The sequence below is a fragment of the Oncorhynchus gorbuscha genome, linkage group LG02 (assembly GCF_021184085.1).
Source record: "Oncorhynchus gorbuscha isolate QuinsamMale2020 ecotype Even-year linkage group LG02, OgorEven_v1.0, whole genome shotgun sequence".
Lineage (NCBI taxonomy): Eukaryota > Metazoa > Chordata > Actinopteri > Salmoniformes > Salmonidae > Oncorhynchus > Oncorhynchus gorbuscha.
This window is the reverse complement of record NC_060174.1, coordinates 93,618,225-93,643,881: the sequence shown is the minus strand read 5'-3', so window position 1 is coordinate 93,643,881 and position 25,657 is coordinate 93,618,225. Positions and strand designations below refer to the sequence as shown.

Here is a 25,657-nt window from a genome sequence, read left to right as displayed (position 1 = left end):
CAGAAGACTGGCCACCCCACATAGCCTGGTTCCTCTCTAGGTTTCTTCCTAGGTTTTGGCCTTTCTAGGGAGTTTTTCCTAGCCACCCTGCTTCTACACCTGCCTTGCTTGCTGTTTGGGGTTTTAGGCTGGGTTTCTGTACAGCACTTTGAGATATCAGCTGATGTACGAAGGGCTATACAAATAAATTTGATTTGATTGGATACACGCTAACACAGACACGCTCACACATACATACAGTACATACACACACACACAAACACGCTCACACACACAAACACGCTCACACACACACACACACACACACACACACACACACACACACACACACACACACACACACACACACACACACACACACACACACACACACACACACACACACACACACACACACACACACACACACACACACACACACACACACAAGGTTCGGCTCAAGCAATGTAATTTGATGATAGAGCCATCCTCCAGGCCCGGTGGGGAGAGTGAGAGGCTGGAGGCTGCTGGGGCAGAAAGGTTAAGCAAAGGGGAGAGTACACTTGTACAGACAGTAAGATGTCAATGAAGTCCTCCCCGTTACCGCAGTTCAATCTGCAAAAAACACCACCCAGCAATATGTTACTGTATACCATAAGGGGACGATGATAATAGAGGAAGCCGAGGTGGGCGAACTGGCATATCGCGCTGGTGCTGCTGCTTACTCCTCATTTGGCCTCCATTCTGATTCCATTTGAACCACTTGTGCTAAAGATTGTCCAACCATTAACTGTCTGAGGCACCGGGAGACCTGAGGAACACTGGGACCTATTGTCTGTCATTGATTTTCAAAGACCCCACAAGTCAAAACGGCTCTGTCATGTCAAGGATTGTTTAGCTTTACATGGCCTGACAAGCTCTGTGCTCCCAGGGGGGAAGCGAGAGAGAAGAATAGGGGGAAGGGGGGAGTGTGAGATGAGAAAAAAAGATAAACAAAAAGAGTGAAAATGGTGGCACCAAGCTCGTTGCCCATCTGAGGGGTTTACGACCATTTCATCTCTTTAGGTTTTCTTCATGTCCCACTCACTCAAACAGAGTTTCAAAGAAGACATATTCAGTGGTTCCATTTCCCAGGTTGCCTTGCTTGCGTATGAGTTCATCAGAGTGACAGACTTCCCTTGCCCCGAGAGACTTCTAGCCCCCCGTCTGTGCTCTTTCAGTAACCCTTCTCTCCAAGTCGGCGCTCCAAATGACAAACTCGATGTGGCACCTTCGCAGTGCAGCATTTTTATTGTTGGTTTCCCCGAAGTCCCACTACCACACTCAAACAAACCTGAATGTCTCTCTTCTCCACCATGTCCTCCATAATGGGAGAGGCACTGAGAAACATATCTTTCAGTCACAACTCAGAGGGTTGCCAGCTTGAATCCCAGGTCGAACGGGAAAAACCTTAGTAAAAGACCTTGACTGCAGGTTTTGCTATAACTTCCAATGTGGTACAAGCCTCTGGACACTCACACAATTAAGACGTCAGAAAAATTCTAAGGGGTCTTGTATTAACTCCCCCACGTTCCATTCGACAGGCTAATAAGAAGAAAACTTTACTGGGAACAAAGGAATACTTTGCCAGTCTTACTCAACCAAAATTCAACTCTCACTGGCAACCCGGGTGGCAAGTAGCTTAACGGTTAGAGAGGTGAGCCAGCAACCGGAGGGTTGCCAGTTTGAATCCTGGGTGCAATGGGAAAAATCTGTCGAAGTGAGTTGGCAACCGTAGGGTTGCTAGTATCAAATCCTAGATGCCATTGCCTGCTGTTGTGCAATTGAGCAAGGCACTTAACCCCGCACAGCAACATCCCCCCGCATGCTCAGTGTGGCAGCCCCCCACACCTCAACCAAAACCCTGTATGTATATGTGTCTTTTGAAGGGAATGGGTTAAAAGCGGAAGACAAATTTCAGTTGCAATTGACCAATAAAGTGATCTTAATCTTGACTTACCTCAGGCATCCAGAAACGACTATGGCTCTGTTTTGTACTTTCATTGCTATGAGACGACACCTCTCTCTCTCTCTCTCTCTCTCTCTCTCTCTCTCTCTCTCTCTCTCTCTCTCTCTCTCTCTCTCTCTTGAAAATGTTCTTGTGATTTCCATTAGGCCTTGTTGTGCACAGCAATCAGCCACTTCCGTTTCGTCACCAGCACTGTACTTCTCAGCCAGCCAGAACCCCTCCTCCCCACTTCCTACACTTTCCGCTGTGAACTCCCTCCCTGACTAACCAGTCCTGCTGCTTTGGGCCGGGATCATTAGTACCAGGTGGTGGAGGAACCCCACGGGCCCAGAAAGACAGGTCCAAAACTGGCAGAGATGGCCAGTGTCATCCCCGGCTTGCTGGTCCACGACCGTTGAATGAAACGAAGACGAGACCTCACGCAGGAGTCACATAATTCACAAACAGCAGAGGTGGATGATAGTCCATGGGAGGGAAAGTACTGTAGCAAGTTCAAAGTTGCCTCAAAGCGGAATGCATTGACCAGTAGCAGAGATTGAGTGGGAGAGAAAAAGGGATGTAGCGATGTAAATTACCCTACAAACGACACAATAGAGGATATACAGTATATCTGCCACATGTCTCGGTTAATACCCCAAAAGCTCCAAAAGGAATATTCGCTTGCGGCGTTTTTTAATATCCTGTAAATGATATAAGCTGCTATGATATTGCTGAGGGGAGCAAATTAAATCTAGTCTAGGACAGCTCTGGGGAAGTGGAAAACCTGCAGGATATATATACGGTGAAGTCCTCTTGAATATGTATGCAGATGTACTGTATTATTGACTGTATGTTTGTTTTACTCCATGTGTAACTCTGTGTTGTTGTATGTGTCGAACTGCTTTGCTTTATCTTGGCCAGGTCGCAATTGTAAATGAGAACTTGTTCTCAACTTGCCTTATAGAATTGGAATTGGATTGCAACTAGACTGTTTGAAAACATTTAATCTTTAGAATTGAATTGGAATTGTAAAAACATTTCATCTTTAGAATTGAATTGGAATGACATATTTGCACATTTCCCAGTTAATGGAATGTATGCACTTAGCATAAAATATTTGCTGCAGAATTTGTTTTAAATCATGTCAACTTCAATGTATATATTTATTGGATAGCTAGGCTGACATAATCGGCCTGAATTTTGGAAATTGGGTATAATATTGAATTTGGAATTGAATTACTGGAATTGACCTAACATTGGAATTGACATTAATTGAGTTATCTCTGAATTCAAAGACTAACCTGGAATTTGAATTGAATTAAATATGCAGGGAGAGGGAATTGAATCAGTATTGAATTAGGATGTATTGTGTTTTAGAGAGAGAGAGAGAGAGAGAGAGAGAGAGAGAGGTCTCATAGCAATGAAAGTACAAAACAGAGCCATAGGCTTTTCTGGATGCCTGAGTATCATCTTAATCTCTGTGAAAAGCTATCGTCTGCTGCCCACACTTATCCAGCCTGAACACTTGACTGCTCCCCAACTCTTCAGACTGACAAAGTGCTCTGCGTCTGAAATGGGAAAATAAAGAGGAGAGCGGTCTGGCCCTAGTTGCCATCGGCTCACTCGGAGATCCCTGTTCATTTTCGGTTGAGCCACCTCACCTGTCCCTCTGAACCATCCTCAACCAAGCATCTCTCCTTTACTGACAGGCAGACAGACAGCATAATTTGAAAAAACAGACAGACAACCCCACCCCCTTAAAGGCCCCCTGCTCATCCACCCTGCCGCTCCGCTCCGCTCCAATGTTTTCTCCCTGGGCAGCCTGGGAGAAATATTGAGTGTACACTCCTTGGCCCAGTCTGGCAGCTATCTGATCTGACATTAGGCCTTTTATAAGGTTACCTCCCACTCATCACTTATTACCAGACTCTGTGTGGTGCCATTATCACTTTAGATAAGGCTACAATAAACTACATTCCACTCCAAAGGCCCCCCTGCCTTCTGCTCCATCTTCACTTCACCAACATTGATGGAAGGACTCTCGACCATTCATTTTCAAAACAGAGGTCCTTGGGTTGCGAGCGAGAGCTTATTCTGAGTTGTTCCCAATGCTTTGCTTGACAGACAAGTGTCGGTGAGCTGATAGTGCAGCGTTTAGCTCTGGGCAGAAGCCAAGCAGGAGTCCAGTACAGCTGGGAGATTTTTGACGGATGTCATCTGTGAATTAAAGCCACAACTGTGGCGGATTCGCCAAACATGCGTGCCAAAATTACCTCCCTCGCTCAATGCTAATTCACCCTGCTCATTAGAGTGCGAGCTTTATCCATGAAACATAAATCAACTTTCCATTTTGTATCCAATAGATTTGGGAAGGCGTGCATTTAGCCCATTGACTTTTTCAAGATTATGAAAGGGATTAGACATAAAGCTCAATTTGACAAAGCTCAACCATAAGCCAAGTCAACCTGGTATCAAACTATACATTTTATGAACAGTATACTCATAACCTATGCAGTTAAATTACTAACTTCTACTATCTATACAAGTCACTGATGGCACCAATCAATCTTGAAACTTGACGGAGAGCTGCCGCAGTGTTTCTGAAGTCAAAAACAGTTCAGGAACAAACTTCTCCTTTGAAAGGGCCGTTATTAGAGGCCCTCTATTTGAAAGACCTTAAACTGAACACAGTCTTCCAGCTTCAGCAGAGGTTCAAGTGAACGGAGTTCAAAGAAAGCACACCAAGAACAATTATTATAAGCTCCCATGGTGATTGCTTGTGCACCCCATCAAAAACATGGCATCAAAACCCCACACCACCTCCCCACCCTTCCCCAAGCCCCCAGTTTACCATGCGAAATAACGAGGCCAGATTAATCAAGTGTGGCTCAGATGGGTCTCTGGTGCCTCACAGGCGTTAGATCACAGACAAACACCAAGCTCTAATGATAAGAAAAGCCCCTCCACTGAGAATCTTCAGGATAAGAAGACTGGTCACTCCTCTAACCAGTTAGCTAGCTAGCTAGCCATTGACGAACCAACACCAAAACAGAAAACAAGTGTACAAAATGATGCTAGCTAACCTAGCATTGCTATAGATGCTATGTTCATTGCAGCGTGCCTGTGTGAGGGATGCATGGTAATGGCAGGGAACTACACATCATTATCTGAAGGTGAGGCGCTTCACTCGGTCCCCCCATCCCCATCCCTCCACTTCTCAGAGACCCTGTGTATGTGTTAAAAGGCTGATTTACATTTATATTGCAAAAACGAGGCGCATGGTTGTAATTGGTGTTGCGGAGCCTGATCCCCCCCCCCCCCACACACACACAGACACACACACTTGCACACGCACACATCTCACATCTCAACATCAGCTACTGTGTGTCACGCAATCAGATGGTCTCCCCACATTTACAAGAGTGTGTGTGTGGAGGATAAATACAGGGAGAGAGAGTAGAGAGAGTAGAGGGAGAGAGAAAGTAGAGAACGAAAGAGAGTAGAGAGAGAAAAAAAACAGAGCTAGAGAGTAGAGAGACACAGAAAGACTTAGTCAAGTCTGTCCAGGTGAAGTAGAGGCTGTGCCAGAAAACTCCGGCAGACACCAGGTCATTCAAGCTCAAAAAGCCCAAGAAAGAGGATTTCGACACCCCCCATCTTACCCCCCCATCTTGTTTAGAAATAATTTCTGTTGTTAGCAATGGATAAGATTAGCATTCCTGCAATGTAATTTTGTTGAAATTGATTTCTGACAAATTAAGCTAATTGATTGCACCCAACATGGCCATTTTTAATTTATGGGATTATTTATATAATATTCGATCATTTTTGTACCCAACATCTGATTTGGACACCAAAAACATTCAAGCAATCAGTAAGATATGAGGAACATCCACGGACCTCCAACACCCCACGCCAATCCCACCCCAACAATGAGTATACAGTATCAGTTCTATGTCTGACAAGCAGTATGGATTTGCAGGTCGGAGTATTGTTTCTTCATCCTATGTGTCTGACAAGCAGTATGGAACTGCAGGTCGGAGTATTGTTTCTTCATCCTATGTGTCTGACAAGCAGTATGGAACTGCAGGTCAGAGTATTGTTTCTTCATCCTATGTGTCTGACAAGCAGTATGGAGCTGCAGGTCAGAGTATTGTTTCATTCATCTGACAAGCAGTATGGAGCTGCAGGTCAGTATTGTTTCTGACAAACAGTATGGAACTGCAGGTCAGAGTATTGTTTCTTCATCCTATGTGTCTGACAAGCAGTATGGAGCTGCAGGTCAGAGTATTGTTTCTTCATCCTATGCAATGTAATCTCAGTGAGTTTTTCCCCTGTTTAGGGAAATTTGTCATTGAAGTTGTTGGGTTTTATGTTCCATCCTACATCCTGATATTACCAGCTTCTGACCACTAAATGGTGCTATTTCTTCTATTAGGTGATTTAAAAACCCTCCTTAAAGCAGTCTTGGACCAGGTATGACAGCAACCCATACTTTTGTTTACCTGGCCACTGTTTCAAATGCTAATTTTTTAAAGTTAGCATTTGAAACAGTGGCCAGGTTAACAAAACCGAAGCGTGGGTTGCTTTTGACCACTTCCTTGGATTCCTCATGTCTTACTCTTAATTAGAAACACGTTTGCTCAAAATCGGATGTTAGGTACTATAATTATTGAATATTATATCAATCCTTTAATTTAAAATAGCTCATTTGGGTGCCATCAATAAGCTTATTTGTTCAGAAATCAAAATATATTCCAACAAAATAATGTTTCCGGAATGCTTATTGCTACAGAAAGGATTTCAGAATATTCTGGAGATGGTGGGTGTCATGGCTTGCTAAAATGACATGGAACGACCCTGCTTTCCTTATCAGATCAACAGCTCAATTCCTCAAAGTGCCTCCTGTCCTGCAACACAAAACACATATTTCATTCTGTGGATCCGTGCAGGACTTAACAGCTCTGTCAATACCTTCACTGGCTTGTTTACTCCAGCATTTTTCAAACGCTGCCAGGAAAAGGCAATGCAACAACAGTGTGCAATGCCGCAGTAGATCTGTGGCGACAGGCGCTTGATTCATAGCGGAAATAGTATAGGAAAAATTCTGTTGATGTTTCCGCAAATTGCGTCGGCAGTGGAAGAATGTGTGTTGAAATGATTGCGGGAGACAAAATCAAGGCACAAAATCAAACTCGCTGTGTACCTGCATGGCGTGCAATCACATGTAATGCACAGATGTACTCTGAGGCACAGTGGTTCCTCCATTAAAAGTTGCGAGCTTGCACCACTGGACTTAGAGGTACCCAGCATCAAGGCTTCATTGCTCCAGACCACCACAAGGGGGAGGTAGAGCACTCGTTATGCATTTGGGTCCCAAGGATTTTATATGACCAATCATATTGAGTGATTCCAATTACGAATATGACGCCAGCCTCTCATCCCTGGGTGAAGATGGCTGACACAACATTAAGATGGAACCAAATGTAAGTAGTTATAACATCATAACGAGTCAAGCAAAACATGTACAATTGAGAGGAATATGTTAGTTAATGTAGAGACAAACTTTTTGCATATTTTTTTGTGATAAAGTTCATTTACGAAAATTGCTATTTAGCAAGTTACCTGATTAGCTAACATTACCTAGCTAGCTAGCTAGTGTTATGACAGGAAAATGAATTTGAATGTACAATTGCATAAGTTTGCCTTGCAATACAGCTGAAGTAACATAGCTAGTTAACTATTTACTTGTTTGTTGTCTAGTGGAGGATAAAAATAACTGTATGTGTATGGATGTGTAGCTAGCTACAGTAAGCACCCACACATGAACATACAATGCACATCCTTTTGCTTGATTTACAATAACCGCTAGAGATCGACAAACAGTGGTAAATGTGCAACTGTAATGAGAGCTCAAATCATTTTGAGAGATAAACTAGAAAAATAAGCCAAATTGTCTGCATAAGCTTCCTTTTCGCTCCATTTCCCCTTCTGCCCGAACCATCATTTTTGTCAAATGGATATCCATGAATCGACCAACCCAGTCTAGGTATCGATCGCTATTGATCATTGGAGTGATTACTGGCAATTCCGGGTTATTTTCTCTCTCTGGGGACCTGGAGTTGATGAGTGAGTTATGGCGAGGCCATTCTGTGCCATTTCGGAAGCAATCTGTGTCGGGCGGCTCAAAAGGGGGAGAGGGAGTTGGGTCTCTGGTGATTGTTTCCTGTGCATTAGGCATCAGGTTGGAGTCCATTAATCCGTCAGTTATCAGAGAAAAAATGCGTTCGGAGCAGTGCAGTGTGCTATTGGGAGCAGTGTGGAACCCACTGCATTGAGCTGTACTGCACTTCCATTATCCTATTTTCATTCGCTGTTTACTTATTTATGCTCTGGTTCATCACTGTGTTCCTATATATGCATGTGATAAAGAACAGTGAGTGAGTGAGTGAGTGAGTGAGTGAGTGAGTGAGTGAGTGAGTGAGTGAGTGAGTGAGTGAGTGAGTGAGTGAGTGAGTGAGTGAGTGAGTGAGCATGGGTGTTTCTCGTGGTGCTATGGGGTCAAATTCCATTTCAGTGCAGTCGATTCAGAAAGCGAATGGAAATTCTCAATTCAAAAATGAAGAAGGCCTGTTGTTTTCAATTCATTTCATCAATCAATATTGAAAAATGTTAATAGAAAACAAATCCTGCTTTTATAAGTATGTGTGTGAACTGATCAGGTCAGCATTTTATTTGGCTGTCTCTATCTATGCATTGGTGTCACAGAGTGAGAGTAATGTCAGGGTGATGTCCAAGGTGCTGAAAGGGTACAGTCTAAGGTACATGTGCTGTCCATGGTGGTGAATGGGTACTATTCAAGGTACATGTGTTGTCCATGGTGCTGAATGGGTAATGTCCAACGTACAGTTGTTGTACAATGTCCTGATCGGACCTTGTCCAAGGTACAGATGTTGTCCAAGGTGCTGAAAATGTACTGTCCAAGGTACCGGTACTGTCCAAGTTACAGGCTATTCACCAAGTGTCTCTATCTGGCTGTGTATTGCTCTAGGCATTGGTGTCATAGATTGCCAGTGATGTGATGGGTGCTGCCCAATGTTCTGTAAGCACATATTGCCTGCGTAACAAGCCACAAACCTAAAGAAAAATTCAAAAAAGTATGCTTTAAGTGAGAAGAGGCATTGGTCTGAAGCCAGAAAATAATGGAAATTCAAGAGCACCACAATGCCTATTCCACTAATGTTCTACCAATGTTTTCCAGCACACAGCTTTAACTTACTACAGTAGCTATGTTGGTATTGTACTTCAAACTATGTGTAGGCAGGTTGCATCTATAATATGTAAATCAAGGACAACAACAAAAAATAACTACAGAGCATACTGACAGGCAGCTTTGAATAGCATGACAATTACTTCTAAATATATATATTCCATTAACTGCTGTGTTGGTAATTATGAAGGCAGTAATGGGCTGTGGCACCATATCTTGCCAGTTGCCAAAACATCTAGAAGCAGTGTATTTTCTTTCATACGTTTGCTCAAGTATAGTGAGGCCACTACAATCACTGCAGTCTGCCTAGGTTAATGCAGACACTGCCAGACTGCATCGTGGTGAGTGGGTCTTTGACCAGATCAAGCCGAGGTCACCTCGGGGCTGTCCTTGAAGATGAATGAAGCATAAACAAGCGCAACCACGAACCACTGGGAAAGTCAATAGGAATTCCCTGTGTTGTTAGGATGAGGTGAAACTGTGGTCATTCCCTTAGGGAACTCATCCAAAGCCACAGGCTGTAGCTGGAAGAGTGAGAGGGTGTTGCGTCACAGTGCGCTCACCGTTTCCAGATTGTGACTTGTGAGGTCATCTCCTAAACCGCCAGTCTATCTTGGATAATGATTTTAGATTGGATCTGGCTCTCTGATGGTCAACTGCGCAAACGTACAGGTGAACATCTTCCCACGTGGCTTCCTTACTCAAACCGTTTAAGTGCCTCTGACTCATCATAAGAAAAAGGTACCGTGATTACTTTCCACTTGACAGTGTGCCATGTAAAATAGTACATTTTCTGCTAGTTCGTATATTAGTGAGAAAAGTTCCTGGAGGCAGCATGAGCCAGACATGGCATTGCTACTTAATTGCTCTTTCAGAGTTGTGTTCGAGGGCATCACCACCCCTTACGTTCAGAGTACAGGGGGACTGTGATCTCTGTGTGACTGTCAGCAGTGGTAATCGTTGACTGGCGGAATCACAGGAGAGTTGAGTATGGAGAACGTTAGCGGGGGTGGTGTGGGGTTGAGAGAGAGATGCTGCTCAGTGCTCAGCACTGCCCCTACCGTAAAGGGAACAAGTGCCACTGCAAGGAGTTCCAAGATAGAAGGATTTATATGAAGATGTATAAGGAGAGGTGGAGGGGTGTAGAATGGCTGTATAATCAACACAATTAACCTCTAATACCAACAGTCACTTGTGTTCTATAAATAGGCTTCAAATATATGCGAGACGTCCTGTGAAAAGGAGTTATTGCAGGTAAATGTAATTCTGATGCTATTGCATGTTTGAGGGGATAACGTTAGGCTTCCAAAAGATAACATACTGTATAACTCTATATAACTCATTATGTTTAACCTCTCTCTCTCTCTCTCTCTCTCTCTCTCTCTCTCTCTCTCTCTCTCTCTCTCTCTCTCTCTCTCTCTCTCTCTCTCTCTCTCTCTCTCTGACATTGCATGTATGCCTAATGTAAATAGCTCTTATATAATATCCCATTGAGCAGTATATGCTCCTTCACAGAAACGCATGGCCTGGGTTATGTTCAGTAGGGCACTCCGTAGCAAACAGAAAACCAAAATGAATGTCTATTACTGGAAAAGTTAAAGATAGTATGTGTGCCTGTTTCACTCTGTATCAAAACATGTTCAAAACATGTTCTCTCTACTGAACACAGGGAGGACTTTTCTCACCAACATCCCATTGACAGCGCGACTAGCCAAAATCTGATCCCTTTAGTTTTTCCCTCTGAACACGACCCTGGATTTAATATTTTGGTATTTTATTTAGATTCCCATTAGCTTTTGCAAAAGCAGCAGCTACTCTTCCTGGGGTTCACACAAAACATGAAACATGACATAATACAAACGCTAATAGACATGAACAGCTCAAGGACAGAACTACATAAAAAAATAATATTTAAGGAACCATAGCAATACATACAGACTATCTAGGTCAAATTGGGGTCCTTTGCCCACTGCTGCCACCAGTCTGTCACTATGCAGTGCACAGGATACAACAGCTGTTAGTATGACTGTACAGCTCCCTAATTTAGGAGACCAATACCACCGCCAAGGGACACAGCCCTCTTATTGCCCTCTTCACTGTTTGAAGAGAGAACATCTCCAATAGAACCTTATATCTGTTTGTTCTCCAAGTTTGACACATTTGATTCCCAAGCTGTCTTTAAATTATGTGTAGAAAATGCATGCTTAATATTGTAAATGTAATTATGCTTAATAATTATGCTTAATATTGTAAATGTAATTATTTTATTATTGAGTTAATTTTCAATCATCCACTAGTCCTAAAACCTTTGGTTGTTTAGTACACAGCCTCACATGTGAATCCTTAAAGAGATTGGTGGGGCTAAAGCTTAAGAGGGTGTGAACAATTCCGAATGGGTGTAGACAACGAAGAGCTCTCCAGTAGGTACCAAAAAAAATATTCAAGGGTCATTTTCTCAAAAGTGAGTTTATGATATATAATTATCTACTTTTATCCAATGTAAAAACACAATTTCAAATTATGCTACATAAAACAGGATCGAGCCGGTCGGTCAAAAATGTTGGATTCACTTCTGATAAAAGCGTCTGCTAAATGGCATATATTATATTATATTATTACTTCTCCAACTAATCCAAAAATAAATGTTAAGGTATAGGATTAAGTCAATGGCTCAAATAAAACAATTAATAATAAGACTTTTTTAAACTTTTAAAGCATGAAGACATCTCGATGCTCTGTACAGCAACAACAACAAAAACAAGCTAATTAAAACAACCACATCATTAATAATCATGAGTACATGGACAATCAAGAGACTGAAGTTTGAAAAAGCTCATGCCCTTAAAATGTTGATATTTGGTTGCGTTGTCAACCAAACACAATTCAATAATACTTTTGTAATACAGTATATAGCCTAAAGTTAAGGATATCTTACAAACCAATGTAACAGGATTTATTCAACCTTAAAATGAGTAACACATCCATGGCCACATATTGAGGTTAATGTAACTATAAATGTTGTCTTGTGGAAATATAAAGTGTGCATGTTCAACATGGCATGCAAAGGTCGCAGGTCTCTGGAGATCTTCACAATTGCAATAATAATCTGTGCAGAATCTTGAACAGCATTGATCACTTGCACTACAGTGTGTACAGTACTTTCAATGTAATCTCAACTGCGATCCAGGTCAAGCACAGTGAGAACACATTAAGTTTTTGTATAGATAACAAAAATATCTGACATTGTATTCCCATTTGATCTGCTGTTAAAAGGTTGAAAGCGTACTGACAACACATTTACTTGACTAAGCCAAAAATCAGACATCATTTTTCCATATGAATTTGGATGTGCTTTTAGATGGTTGAAAGCATAGTTATAACACCTTGCCTATTCAACAAACGTCTGGCTCTCTTTTTGAGTGTGTGAATAAAAGTTGAAATCTAACTGATCAACGGCTGAACCAAGTAGCCTGTCTTATGCCATTCACAGGTGAAATCAATTGGAGCCTAATGAACATCCTTGAATAGATGTGCATCAAATATATATATATATATATATATATATAATATATGCCATTTAGCAGACGCTTTTATCCAAAGCGACTTACAGTCATGTGTGCATACATTCTACGTATGGGTTGTCCCGGGAATCGAACCCACTACCCTGGCGTTACAAGCGCCATGCTCTACCAACTGAGCTACAGAAGGACCACACATATATATAATAGAAGAAAAATAGTAACATGAGGAATAAATACACAATGAGCAATGATAGCTTGACTATATAAACGGGGTACCCGGTGTTGAGGGTCAGCGTGGCAGAAAAAAATCTAAAGCAAATCAAATGTTATTGGTTGCATATGTTATTGTAGGTGTAGTGAAATGCTTATGTTCCTAGCTCCAACATCCTACCCTCACCACCTGGGGGCGGCCCGGATCCAGTTGCAGAGGGAGGTTGCAGAGGTAGGTGTTCAGTACAGGGACTGACGTAGGTGTTCCATTTGTAGGTGTTCCTTTTGTCCAGGTAGGAAAGGGCAGTGTGGAGTGCAATAGAGATCGCATCATCTGTGGATCTGTTTGGGTAGTATGCGAGTTGGAGTGGGTCCAGGGTTTCTGGGATGATGGTGTTGATGTGAGCCATGACCATCCTTTCAAAGCATTTCATTGCTACAGATGTGAGTGCTAAGGGGCAGTTGTCATTTAGACAGATTACCTTGAGTACAGGGACTATGGTGGTCTGCATGAAACATGTACGTATTACAGACTGGGTCAGGGAGAGGTTGAAAATATCACTGAAGACACTTGCCAGCTGGTCAGCATTTGCTCTGAGTACGCATCCTAGTAATCCGGCTGGCCCTGTGGCCTTGTGAATGTTAATCTGTTTAAAGGTCTTACTCGCATCGGCTACGGAGAGTGTGCTCTCGAACAGCTGGGGCTCTCACACATGGTTCAGTGTTGCTTGCCTTGAAGTAAGCATGGAAGTCATTTAGCTCATGAAGTAGGCTCGTGTCACTGGGTAGCTCTCGGCTGGGTTTCCGTTTGTTATCTGTGATAGTTCGCAAACTCTGATGAAGACAGCTTGGCTGTCGAATCGTTGGTAATTACATTTTTGCATCTGAGCTCCTAGAGTGTTTTATTTTCTAGTTCGCAAATCCTGTCACATCTGACGAGCGTCAGAGCTGGTGTAGTAGGATTTGATCTTAGTCCTGTATTGAGCTTTTCTTGTTTGATAGTTTGTCAGAGGGGGTAGCGGGATTTCTTCTAAAGCGTCCGGATTAATGTCCTGCTCCTTAAAAATTGCAGCTCTAGCCTTTATCTCAGTGCGGATGTTGCCTGTAATCCATGGCTTTTGGTTGGGATTTTTTTTAAATGATTTCACCTTTATTTAACCAGGTAGGCCAGTTGAGAAGAAGTTCTCATTTACTGCGACCTGGCCAAGATAAAGCAAAGCAAAGCAGTGCAACAAAAACAAAAACACATGGGATAAATAGAATAGAAAAATCTGTATTGGGTAAGTGTTACTGTGCAGGGCCTATGGAACTGAGCTGTCACTGTGGGGACAAAGTTGTCAATGTATTTATTAATGAAGCAGTGACTGATGTGGTAAACTCCTCAATGCTATCGGATGAATCCCAGAACATATTCCAGTCTGTGCTTGCGAAACAGTCCTGTAGCTTAGCATCCGCTTCATCTATTCACTATTGATTGCTTCACTGATTCTACCTGTTTGAGTTTGTAAGCAGGAATCAGGAAGATAGAGATTTACCAAATGGAGGTGATCTAGAGCTTTTTCCCTCTAGCAGCACAAGTGACATGCTGGTAGAAATGAGGTAAAAACAGATTTCATGAGGTATTCTAACTAAGACGAGCAGAGCCTCGAGACTTCCTTAATGTATAGTATCTGTATTCTTTTCAGCGTCATTGTATTTCATAGAAGTCACCATCCATTGGTTTTCACTGTCTTTAGCTTCCTATATATTTTCTATTCATCTTATCGTAACTTTCTCTGTATCTGCAGTGTTAATTAAGAAATACATTTCTTCTGATAGAGTCATTATTCTAAGCCAGAGAATGAGTCTAGCTCAGTTCCATAGGCCCTGCACAGAAACACTTACCCTAGCTCCTAAATTAATTTCTGAAAAGATTGGATAGGCATAAGAAACACTCCACCTAGCGTATTGGAGGGCAGATATATATTGCTAATACCTATCCATTTTTTTTTTTACATCAGATTTACATGAAGTGCCAAGGGGATAGGGATTAGGTACTAGGGGTGGGCAATAGTTCTGGACTGGGCAATAGCCTCAGCTCCAACACTTTCCTTCACATATTGTGTAACAGCCTGGGCTAAAACATTTAGGTACCGTGTTCACTCTGCCTTTTCTCTCTCCACCCCACCCTCTCATAGCAGAGACAAGCCAGCTCTCCTCTGAACAACAACTCCCTCTCGAAGCAGAGACAAGCCAGCTCCGCTCTGAACAATAACTCCCTGTCGAACTGCCGAAGTATTGACGACTGCCAGCCTATGGCAGCGATAAGAAGGTCGAAGGAAGACTGCCATCTCCAAAAGTGGTGTCAGATAGCAGGCTTCACCCTCCCCCCATCCACTTCCCTCCTCTCTGTTCGACAACCACTCCGATTCTGTTGACAACAAGGGATGCAAACTACACCGCTCAATCAGTGTATCACAAGAGAGAAGCGACGGCGAGGAAGAGCACTTGATCCCCCAGACGCCTGAGAAAAGAGATTGGGGGTTGGTTCGAGCTCACCTGCGAGCATTTAACGATCCCTTTACGTGGGCTGTGATAACCAGCCTTACTGGTTAGAAGCCTTACATGGGGATGCAGGTTCCAGCAGTTAGTGCCAGACTAATTGACAGTATATATGTTGGTTATTAGGGGCTTAAAGTTGTCCAAGCTCTGACAGCTTGCAGTTCGGAGGAGAGATGCTTGTAGACGAGAAGAGATATTGACCTATAGGCAGGCCTCTTGTTAGGTATCAGATGTCTTTCGTTTTGAAGTGTTCAATAAAGGTTTCACTGAGCACATTCCCCAATTAAAGTACAATATTAACTGTTGATTCATAGCACCTGTACTCTATAATACTTAGTCGGAGTGCAGAGAGCGAGGAGGAGGAAATTGCTGTGTTCTGCTGCAAAAGCCCCCTGTCTGCACAACAGCGAGTGGGCAATAAACCATAGCTTAGAGAGTGAAGCAGCCATTTGGGAACCATAGCAAATGCCCCCCACCTCTCCAACTTACAATTTACTGAGGGGAGAAGGGGGGAAAAAATCTTCTGTTAGCTTCCGACACTGGCACACACGCTCATATACTCATAAAACGAAGCAATAAAGCTGACACCCTCTTGAGGTTTGATGCACAATCCCTGAAAGAGTGCTGCTGACAGCAGTATTAAAAGCTTTATTACCAGTGTCAGATCAAATTAGTGGTGTGCCGCACACTCTGTATGTCCAAGGCGAAAGGCAGAGTATTTGTTCAATCATACACGACTGGTTCTGTACTCCCAACCTTAACATTAGGTCCAGCAATAACATTTGTGGAATTACCATTTAGACTAGCAGAGATGTATGACTGAGCAAGTGGAATAGGTGTTCAACGGTGCAACAGAGGAATTGGGCGAATCTTGGCGAGTATATCAGGAATAGAGAAGAGAAAGATATTTCAGGGGAGGGGGAATGTATCGAAATGGAGGGACGTATTTTAAAATCCGCTGTTTCTAACACTCATTTACTGTCACAAGCCACAGCTTGGGAATTATTGTAAAATAAATAATGTGTATGTAAAACACACACACACACACACACACACACACACACACACACACACACACACACACACACACACACACACACACACACACACACACACACACACACACACACACACACACACACACACACACACACACACACACACAATGTATTGTATTCACCTGTGTGACAGCATTGTAGAGTCAATAATTGATTTTCTAAATATTTGAGAAACAACAAAAATGACCATGTTAAAAATATGTCTTACTGTCACACAACTATCCATGAAACATCAAGAGTTTTTGAGATAACTAATGTTACTTCATATTCAAAGTACAGACATTCCCGTGTCTCTCAGAGTGCAACAGCCAACATCCAGTCTGTGTTCAAGGAGAAAAAAAGGCTTTGTCTTTTTGCTGTCTCCAAGTGTTTCTCTGACACATTGATGAGCGACGCGAGCATGTTTAGATCAATGTAATGGCAGACAAGTACAAATTCAACTCCTCAAGCATGATTTCAACTCAAGCACAAGCACACCTGTTCATTCAAACTGAGAAGAAATCCCTTCTTGCAAGATGTGAGATGCAGCAATATATGAAGTCGGGACATTTCACAGTTTTAAAGGACAGAAAATAATCAATATCGATAGAAAACCACTGACATCACTATCAATCATTGAAGCGACTTATAGCTCTCTGACATTACACCACAGTCCCACAGTAGAGAATTCAAGTATCACTCAGCGCTACTGTGAAGGAGCTACAGTAAAGGCACATCAAACTGCAGCCAAACTTGCTGACAGTAAAGCAGACCATCACAGACATAATATCAATTACACAGCTTCCCCCACTATACAGATCAGTCAGAGCCACAGAACGTAGAGAGAGGGGGAAAGAGTGAGAGATGGAGAGAGAAGAGAGAAAACACTTCTATACGGATCAGTCAGAGGCACAGAACGTAGAGACAGAGGGGGAAAGAGTGAGAGATGAAGAGAGAAAACACTTCTATACAGATCAGTCAGAGCCACAGAAGGGAAGGAGATAGAGACAAATAAGAGAGAAAGATGGAAATAGAGCGAATGACAGAGAGAGACACAGAAAGAGATAGCACTTTTCACTTACCAGCTGCAGTCATCCAAGAGAGCAGGACCACCAAAGGGATCATCATCGTTGAAGAGACGTAACGGGGGGAGAAGTCTGCTCCTGTGTGCCTGCCGTCTGTCTGTGAGATGCTGCTGACACCGAGACAAAGTTAGCAGCAGAGGTTTACTTGATTCAGAGACTGTGTGGAGTTGCGTGAATGTCTGTGTGTGAGATGCTGGTGCTGTAGCTCCCTCCTTCAGCTGCTGCTCTCTCAGTCAGGGTGAAAGTGTGAGAGTGTGTGTGCGTCTTCTCTCCTCCTCTCTTTTTCTATCTATCGTCTCCTGTTTGCCAGTGATCAAGTCTTCGTCTTCTCTGCTGCCTGTGTCACAGCTTCATTCCAGCTTTACGCACAGTTTCACTCTCCCTCTGTGTCTCTCTCTGTGTCTCTCTCTGTGTCTCTCTCTCTGTGTCTCTCTTTTTGCCTTTTAAATTCTTGGTGAATCAGTGTCTTGCTCTACCATTCTGTTTCCCATGCTCTCTCCCCTCTGTCATTCTCTCTCTCTCACACATTGGCGTTGTTGCTCGCTGGGTAGAGCAGACACACACAGTAAGTGGAGAGAGTGCTTAAGATATTTTGCTCCTCCCTCTCTCTTCCTGCTTCCCAGCCTTCCTCCCTGCCAGTCAGTCTAGCTCAGCCCCATTGCCGCTTTTCCTGAAGTGAAAAACTCTGGGGATGAGCAGGCTAGGAAGAAACAATATCATGAGGCAATGGTATAGTGGCTATACTGTATAATATAAAAAGGGCATCGAAAAATCCCTCTATGAGATATTTATGTCTTTGTTAAGCAATAACATTTACAATAATAGTATACTTGTTAAGACAAGTCAATATATTAAAGATACAGTCAGGGATCTTAAGCACAAAATAATAGTAACATATCGACTGTTCCCAAGTCTTCACAATGGCTAATATATATTTGTAGGATAGAACATAAAATAACATCTTCTTTGTTGATTGTATATGCCCTCGGAATACAGAAACACATTAGCTAGCTTCACAAAGCCCTGCAAGGTACAGTTGAACACAGTGTGTCTTCCTTAAGAGACTGATATGAATGCAGAGAGAGAGAGAGAGAGAGAGAGAGAGAGAGAGAGAGAGAGAGAGAGAGAGAGAGAGAGAGAGAGAGAGAGAGAGAGAGAGAGAGTCAGCAACATGCACTATGTGTGTTCACCTAAAAATAAGTACCTTTTAGTTGTGCCTGCATTTTAACAAGCTAGCTTTGAAACATCAAAGGAGAGGAGCCCTAAGCTATTCCCTGATCACTTGGGCTGTTTGTTTTCACACACGCAACGAGAGAAAACATCTAAACAAGTAGAACGCTGACATGTATTAACAGTTTTACTCTGCAAAAATAAATAATTGGACATAGCATTGTAGCGGTATCATGTCATATTTTTAAGGCCATTTCTGACCCAACATAACTACCTGTAATGGCATAACCCTTCAAATGTAAATAGAAACATGTTCAGATGACTGAAGGACAATAGCATCACACGAACATCACAATATCAACGTACTGCAGTGGGCTAAATAAGGGTCACACAGAGTACTTCTTGCTAGTCTTATACAAATCTACTTTGAAACCAAATTATACACCTCACAAATGGTTATGGGCTTAACAAAAAGAAGATACCTGTACCATGTCAGATATAGAGTTGAAATGTATTCCATTTTAAGTTTGCATCCCAATATTACACATAAACATCAAGGAAGACTGAAATATAACAAAACTGTTTGACATAGAAACATTGAATTTTCACCATTAAAAAAAAAACGTTTTTTATACAATATGAAATTATGACAAATATTCATAACATTCCACCCATGAGGCCAAAGAGGGCGCTTTTGGTCATTGACTGCAGGAAAGGGCTACAGACCCAATGCAGCCGTTTTATATTTGTATGCAATCATTTCTGGGTAACAATTAAGTACCTTACTGTAATGGTTTTCCATTAAAATGGTCAAAAAACAGAAACATGTATTTTTTAATTGACAAAAAAAAACTAGCTGTTATTGAAAGAGAGGTTTGGAACTATTTGTCAAACTTAAGCCATGCAAAACCTGTAGAAGGTCTTGTGTAGATTGTATTTTCATGTATTTTTTATTCAAAATTATTTTTCTACAGGACTTCACAAACAGCACACCACAAAAACAAAACACCCACTTATAGAAAACATTCTAATGTGATCACCATATGTTTTCCAAATTCTGTCAAATGATTTTGGTTTTTGTTTAATATTTACATTTCTTAACAGATGTAATCATGGAGATGGATATAAATTCATAGACGCAATGAAATGGTAGCACATACATTATCCCAAAATGGTGTCAGTTTATCAAAGTACCACATCATACTGTATGCACTAGGGTTTCTTTGTGCTTATTGCATCTCCAACAGAGATTGTGAGATTCTACAATGTGATTTTTCTGGATTTTCCTTTCTCATTTTGTCTGTCATAGTTGAAGTGTACCTATGATGAAAATTACAGGCCTCTCTCATCTTTTTAAGTGGGAGAACTTGCACAATTGGTGGCTGACTAAATATTTTCTTGCCCCACTGTAATTTGGGTTGTCCTAGCTATCTAAAATAGGTGTTGGCAGTTTAAAGCAAGAATGCAACATCATTTAACCATTAGCATGATAGTGGTTAAATACTTATTTAAGAACACGTGTACAATGAATTATAGAGACAAAGTCCATATCCTGAAAAGTCGCTTGAATTTAAATCTGTTGAACTGGCCCTAATGAGCTTTTCAAACGTGTGTACTTGACTTCAATGTTAGCATGCGATTGTAACAAGTCGTGCTGAAACTGTCCTAATATGGACACTAAAAAGGAGGTTGAGTAAAAAATGAAATATATACTGTATATACACTACCGGTCAAAAGTTTTGTGTCACTTAGAAATGTCCTTGTTTTTGAAAGGAAAGCACATTTTTTGTCCATTAAAATAACATCCAATTGATCAGAAATACAGTGTAGACATAGTTAATGTTGTAAATGACTATTGTAGCTGGAAACGGCAGATTTTCAATGGAATATCGACATAGGAATACAGAGGCCCATTATCAGCAACCATCACTCCTGTGTTCCAATCGCACTTTGTGTTAGCTAATCCAAGTTTATCATTTTAAAAGTCTAATTGATCATTAGAAAACCCTTTTGCATTTATATTAGCACAGCTGAAAACTGTTGTCCTGATTAAAGAAGCAATAAAACTGTCCTTTAGACATGTATGTGGAGCATCAGCATTTGTGAGTTCGATTACAGGATCAAAATTAAACTGGTCAATCTATTCTTGGACAAAAAAAAATGTGCTTTTCTTTTAAAAATAAGGACATTTCTAAGTGACCCCAAACTTTGAACGGTACTATACATACAGTACCAGTTAAAGGTTTGGACACACCTACTCATTCAATGGTTTTTATTTGTTTGTACTATTTTCTGCATTTTAGAATAATAGTGAAGACATAAAAACTATGAAATATAACATATCGAATCATGTAGTAACCAAAGAAGTGTTAAACAAACCAAAATATATTTTATATTTGAGAATCTTCAAAGTAGCCGCCCTTTTCCTGTTTTGCACAGTATTGGCATTCTCTCAACCAGCTTCATGAATTAGTCACCTGGAATGCATTTCAATTAACAGGTGTGTCTTGTTAAAAGTTCATTTGTGGAATTCCTTTCCTTCTTAAATGCATTTGAGCCAATTATTTGTTTTGTGACAAGGTAAGGGTGGTATGCAGAAGATAACCCTATTTAGTAAAAAAAACAAGTCCATATTAAGGAAATAATATCTCAAATAAACAAAGAGAAGCAACAGACCATCTTTACTTTAAGACATAAAGGTCAGTCAATTCAGAAAATGTTAAGAACTTTATTCAAGTGCAGTCGCAAAAACCATCAAGCGCTATGATAAAACTGGCTTTTATGAGGACCACCACAGGAAATGAAGACCCAGAGTTACCTTTGCTGCAGAGGATAAGTTCATTAGAGTTATTAACTGCACGTCAGATTGGTTGAATTGCAGCAAAGAAACCACTACTAAAGGACACCAATCATAAGAAGAGACTTGCTTGGGGCAAGAACGACGAGCAATGGACATTAAAATTGTGGAAGTCTGCCCTTTGGTCTGATGAGTCCAAATTTGAGATTTTTAGTTCCAATAGCCGTGTCTTTGTGAGATGCAGAGTAGGTGAACGGATGATCTCAACATGTGTGCTTCCCACCGTGAAGAATGGGGGAGGAGGTGGGATGGTGCAATGCACGTTTAACCAGCATGGCTACCACAGCATTCTGCAGCAATACACCATCCCATCTGGTTTGTGCTTAGTGGGGCTATCATTTGTTTTTCAACAGGACAATGACCCAACACACCTCCAAGCTGTGTAAGGGCTATTTGACGGAGAGTGATGGAGTGCTTCATCAGATGACCTGGTCTCCACAATCACCCAACCTCAACCCAATTGAGAAGGCAAAGGGTGGCTACTTTGAAAAATCTCAATTATAAAATATATTTTATTTAACGCTTTGGTTACTATATGATTCCATATGTGTTGTTTCATAGTGTTGATGTCTTCACTATTATTCTACAATGTAGAAAATAATAAGAATAAAGAAAACCCCTTGAATGAGTAGGTGTGTCTAAACTTCTGACTGGTACTGTATATTCGGAAGGTGTTCAGACCCATTGACTTTTTCCACATTTTGTTATGTTACAGGTGTATTCTAAAATTGATTCAATTATATTTTTTCCTCATCAAGCCACACACAATACCCCATAATGACGAAGAAAAAAAAACTGGAAATATCACATATGCATAAGTATTCATACCCTTTACTCAGTACTTTGCTGAAGCATCTTTGGCAGTGATTACAGCCTAGAGTCTTTTTGGGTATGACACTACAAGCTTGGCCCACCTGTATTTGGGGAATATCTTCAATTTTTCTCTGCACATCCTCTCAAGTCAGGTTGGATGGGGAGCGTCACTGCACAGCTATTTTCAGGTCTCTCCAGAGATGTTAGATTGGGTTCAAGTCCAGGCTCTGGCTGGGGCACTCAAGGACATTCAGAGACATGTCCCAAGGTCGCGACTGTGTTGTCTTGGCTGTGTACTTAGGGTTGTGGTCCTGTTGGAAGGTGATCCTTCGCCCCAGTCTAAGGTCCTGAGTGCTCTAGAGCAGGTTATCATCAAGGATCTCTCTGTACTTTGTTCAGTTCATCTTTTCCTCGATCCTGACAAGTCTCCCAGTCCCTGCCACTGAAAAACATCCCCACAGCATGATACTGCCACCACCATGATTCACCTTAGGGATGGTGCCAGGTTTCACAAATGGCAATCAGACCAAGGAGTTTAATATTGTTTTCATCAGACAACAGAATCTTGTTTCTTATGGTCTGAGAGTCCTTTAGGTACCTGCAAACTTCTTCTGTTTAAGAATGTTGGAGGCCACTGAGTTCTTGGTGACCTTCCATGCTGCAGACATTTTTGTGTACCCTTCCCCAGATATGTGCCTCAACACAATCTTGTCTCGGAGCTCTATGGACAACTCCTTCAACGTCATGACTTGGTTTTTGCTCTGACATGCACTGGCAAATGTGGGAACTTATATAGACAGGTGTGCGCCTTTTCAAATCATGTCCAATCAATTGCATTTACCACAGGTGGACTCCAATCAAGTTGTAGAAACATCTCAAAGATGATCAATGGAAACAGGATTGTTGCGTTGTTTCAAAGCGCCTCTCGTTTTTCTAAAGATCTCATTTAACTTGTATATAAAACTGTATATACATATGCATATGAAAAGTGAGATATTTTGTTGTTGTCTCTTGGTGCCTTGACAATATTATACTTTTTATTTTAATCTTAATGTAATAGTATCTTATATTGTTCTTGACTATAACTGTTCTGTACTCTGTCATGAATTTTATGTTTTATGTGGACCCCAGGAAGGGTAACTGCTGCATGTGCAACAGCTAATGGGGATTCTAATAAACTAAACTAAACCAAGCATTGGACTGATTACATGCTGTGAAATATTTAAAAGATACTGTATATATACTATACCAGTCAAAAGTTAGTAAACACCTACTCATTAAAATATTTTTTCTTTATTTTTAAAATAATAGTGAAGACATCAACACTATGCATAACACAAATGGAATCATGTAGTAACCAAAAAAGTGTTTTTGGTGCATGACCTTCTAGCGGGACAACTACGACAACATCCGGTGAAATTGCAGAGCACGAAATTCAAAATACAACAATCATAATATTAAACACTTGAAAATACAAGTGTCATACATCATTTAAAAGCTTCACTTCTTGTTAATCCAACCACATTGGCAGATTTCGAAAGGGATTTACCGCGAATGCATACCATGTGATTATTTGAGGACAGTGCCCCCCACACCAAAATCCTTTTTCAACCAGCTCAGGCGTCTCAAAATCACAAATAGCGATTCAATGTATCACTTACTTTTAAAGTTCTTCCTCTGCTTGCAATCCCACTGCACTGAGGCTAGGTAACACGGTCACCACCGATAAATCCATGATTATCGAAAACTTCAACAAGCATTTCTGTTCAACCTCTCTTTCATATCGTCTGAGATCCCCAAGGATTGGAAAGCTGCCGCAGTCATCCCCCTCTTCAAAGGGGGAGACACCCTGGACCCAAGCTGTTACAGACCTATATCCTTCCTGCCCTGCCTATCTAAGGTCTTCGAAAGCCAAATCAACAAACAGGTCACTGACCATCTCGAATCCCACCTTCTCCGCTGTGCAATCTGGTTTCCGAGCCGGTCACGGGTGCACCTCAGCCACGCTCAAGGTACTAAACGATATCATAACTGCCATCGATAAAAGACAGTACTGTGCAGCCGTCTTCATCGACCTGGCCAAAGCTTTCGACTCGGTCAATCACCATATTCTTATCGGCAGACTCAGTAGCCTCGGTTTATCTAATGACTGCCTTGCCTGGGTCACCAACTACTTTGCAGACAGAGTTCAGTGTGTCAAATCGGAGGGCATGTTGTCCGGTCCTCTGGCAGTCTCTATGGGGGTGCCACAGGGTTCAATTCTCGGGCAGACTCTTTTCTCTGTATATATCAATGATGTTGCTCTTGCTGCGGGCGATTCCCCTGATCCACCTCTACGCAGACTTCCTTGGACACTGTGCTATCTAACCTCCAAACAAGCTTCAACGCCATACAACACTCCTTCCGTGACCTCCAACTGCTCTTAAATGCTAGTAAAACCAAATGCATGCTTTTCAACCGTTCGCTGTCTGCACCCGCACGCCCGACTAGCATCACCACCCTGGATGGTTCCGACCTAGAATATGTGGACATCTATAAGTACCTAGGTGTCTGGCTAGACTGTAAACTCTCCTTCCAGACTCATATCAAACATCTCCAATCTAAAATCAAATCTAGAATCGGCTTTCTATTTTGCAACAAAGCTTCTTTCACTCACGCCGCCAAACTTACCCTAGTAAAACTGACTATCCTACCGATCCTCGACTTCGGCGATGTCATCTACAAAATAGCTTCCAATACTCTACTCAGCAAACTGGATGCAGTTTATCACAGTGCCATCCTTTTTGTTACTAAAGCACCTTATAGCACCCACCACTGCGACCTGTATGCTCTAGTCGGCTGGCCCTCGCTACATATTCGTCACCAGACTCACTGGCTCCAGGTCATCTACAAGTCCATGCTAGGTAAAGCTCCGCCTTATCTCAGTTCTCTGGTCACGATGGCAACACCCACCCGTAGCACACGCTCCAGCAGGTGTATCTCACTGATCATCCCTAAAGCCAACACCTCATTTGGCCGCCTTTCGTTCCAGTTCTCTCCTGCCTGTGACTGGAACGAATTGCAAAAATCACTGAAGTTTGAAACCTTTATTTCCCTCACCAACTTCAAACATCTGCTATCTGAGCAGCTAACCGATCGCTGCAGCTGTACATAGTCTATCGGTAAATAGCTCACCCAATTTACCTAC

The 25,657-nt window shown here is 41.8% G+C and overlaps 1 protein-coding gene across 2 annotated transcripts in view; it reads right to left on the bottom strand.

The window, feature by feature from the left end:
* LOC123994917 (kin of IRRE-like protein 3) overlaps window positions 1-18,140 on the bottom strand; it is a 292,125-nt gene extending 273,985 nt beyond the window's left edge. For both annotated transcript variants that reach the window (XM_046298029.1, XM_046298038.1), the window contains exon 1: window positions 17,628-18,140. In XM_046298029.1, the coding sequence (XP_046153985.1) occupies window positions 17,628-17,673 (46 nt within the window). In that variant the 5' untranslated portion in view covers window positions 17,674-18,140. The remainder of the gene's footprint in view (window positions 1-17,627) is intronic.
* Window positions 18,141-25,657: the final 7,517 nt, after the last annotated feature.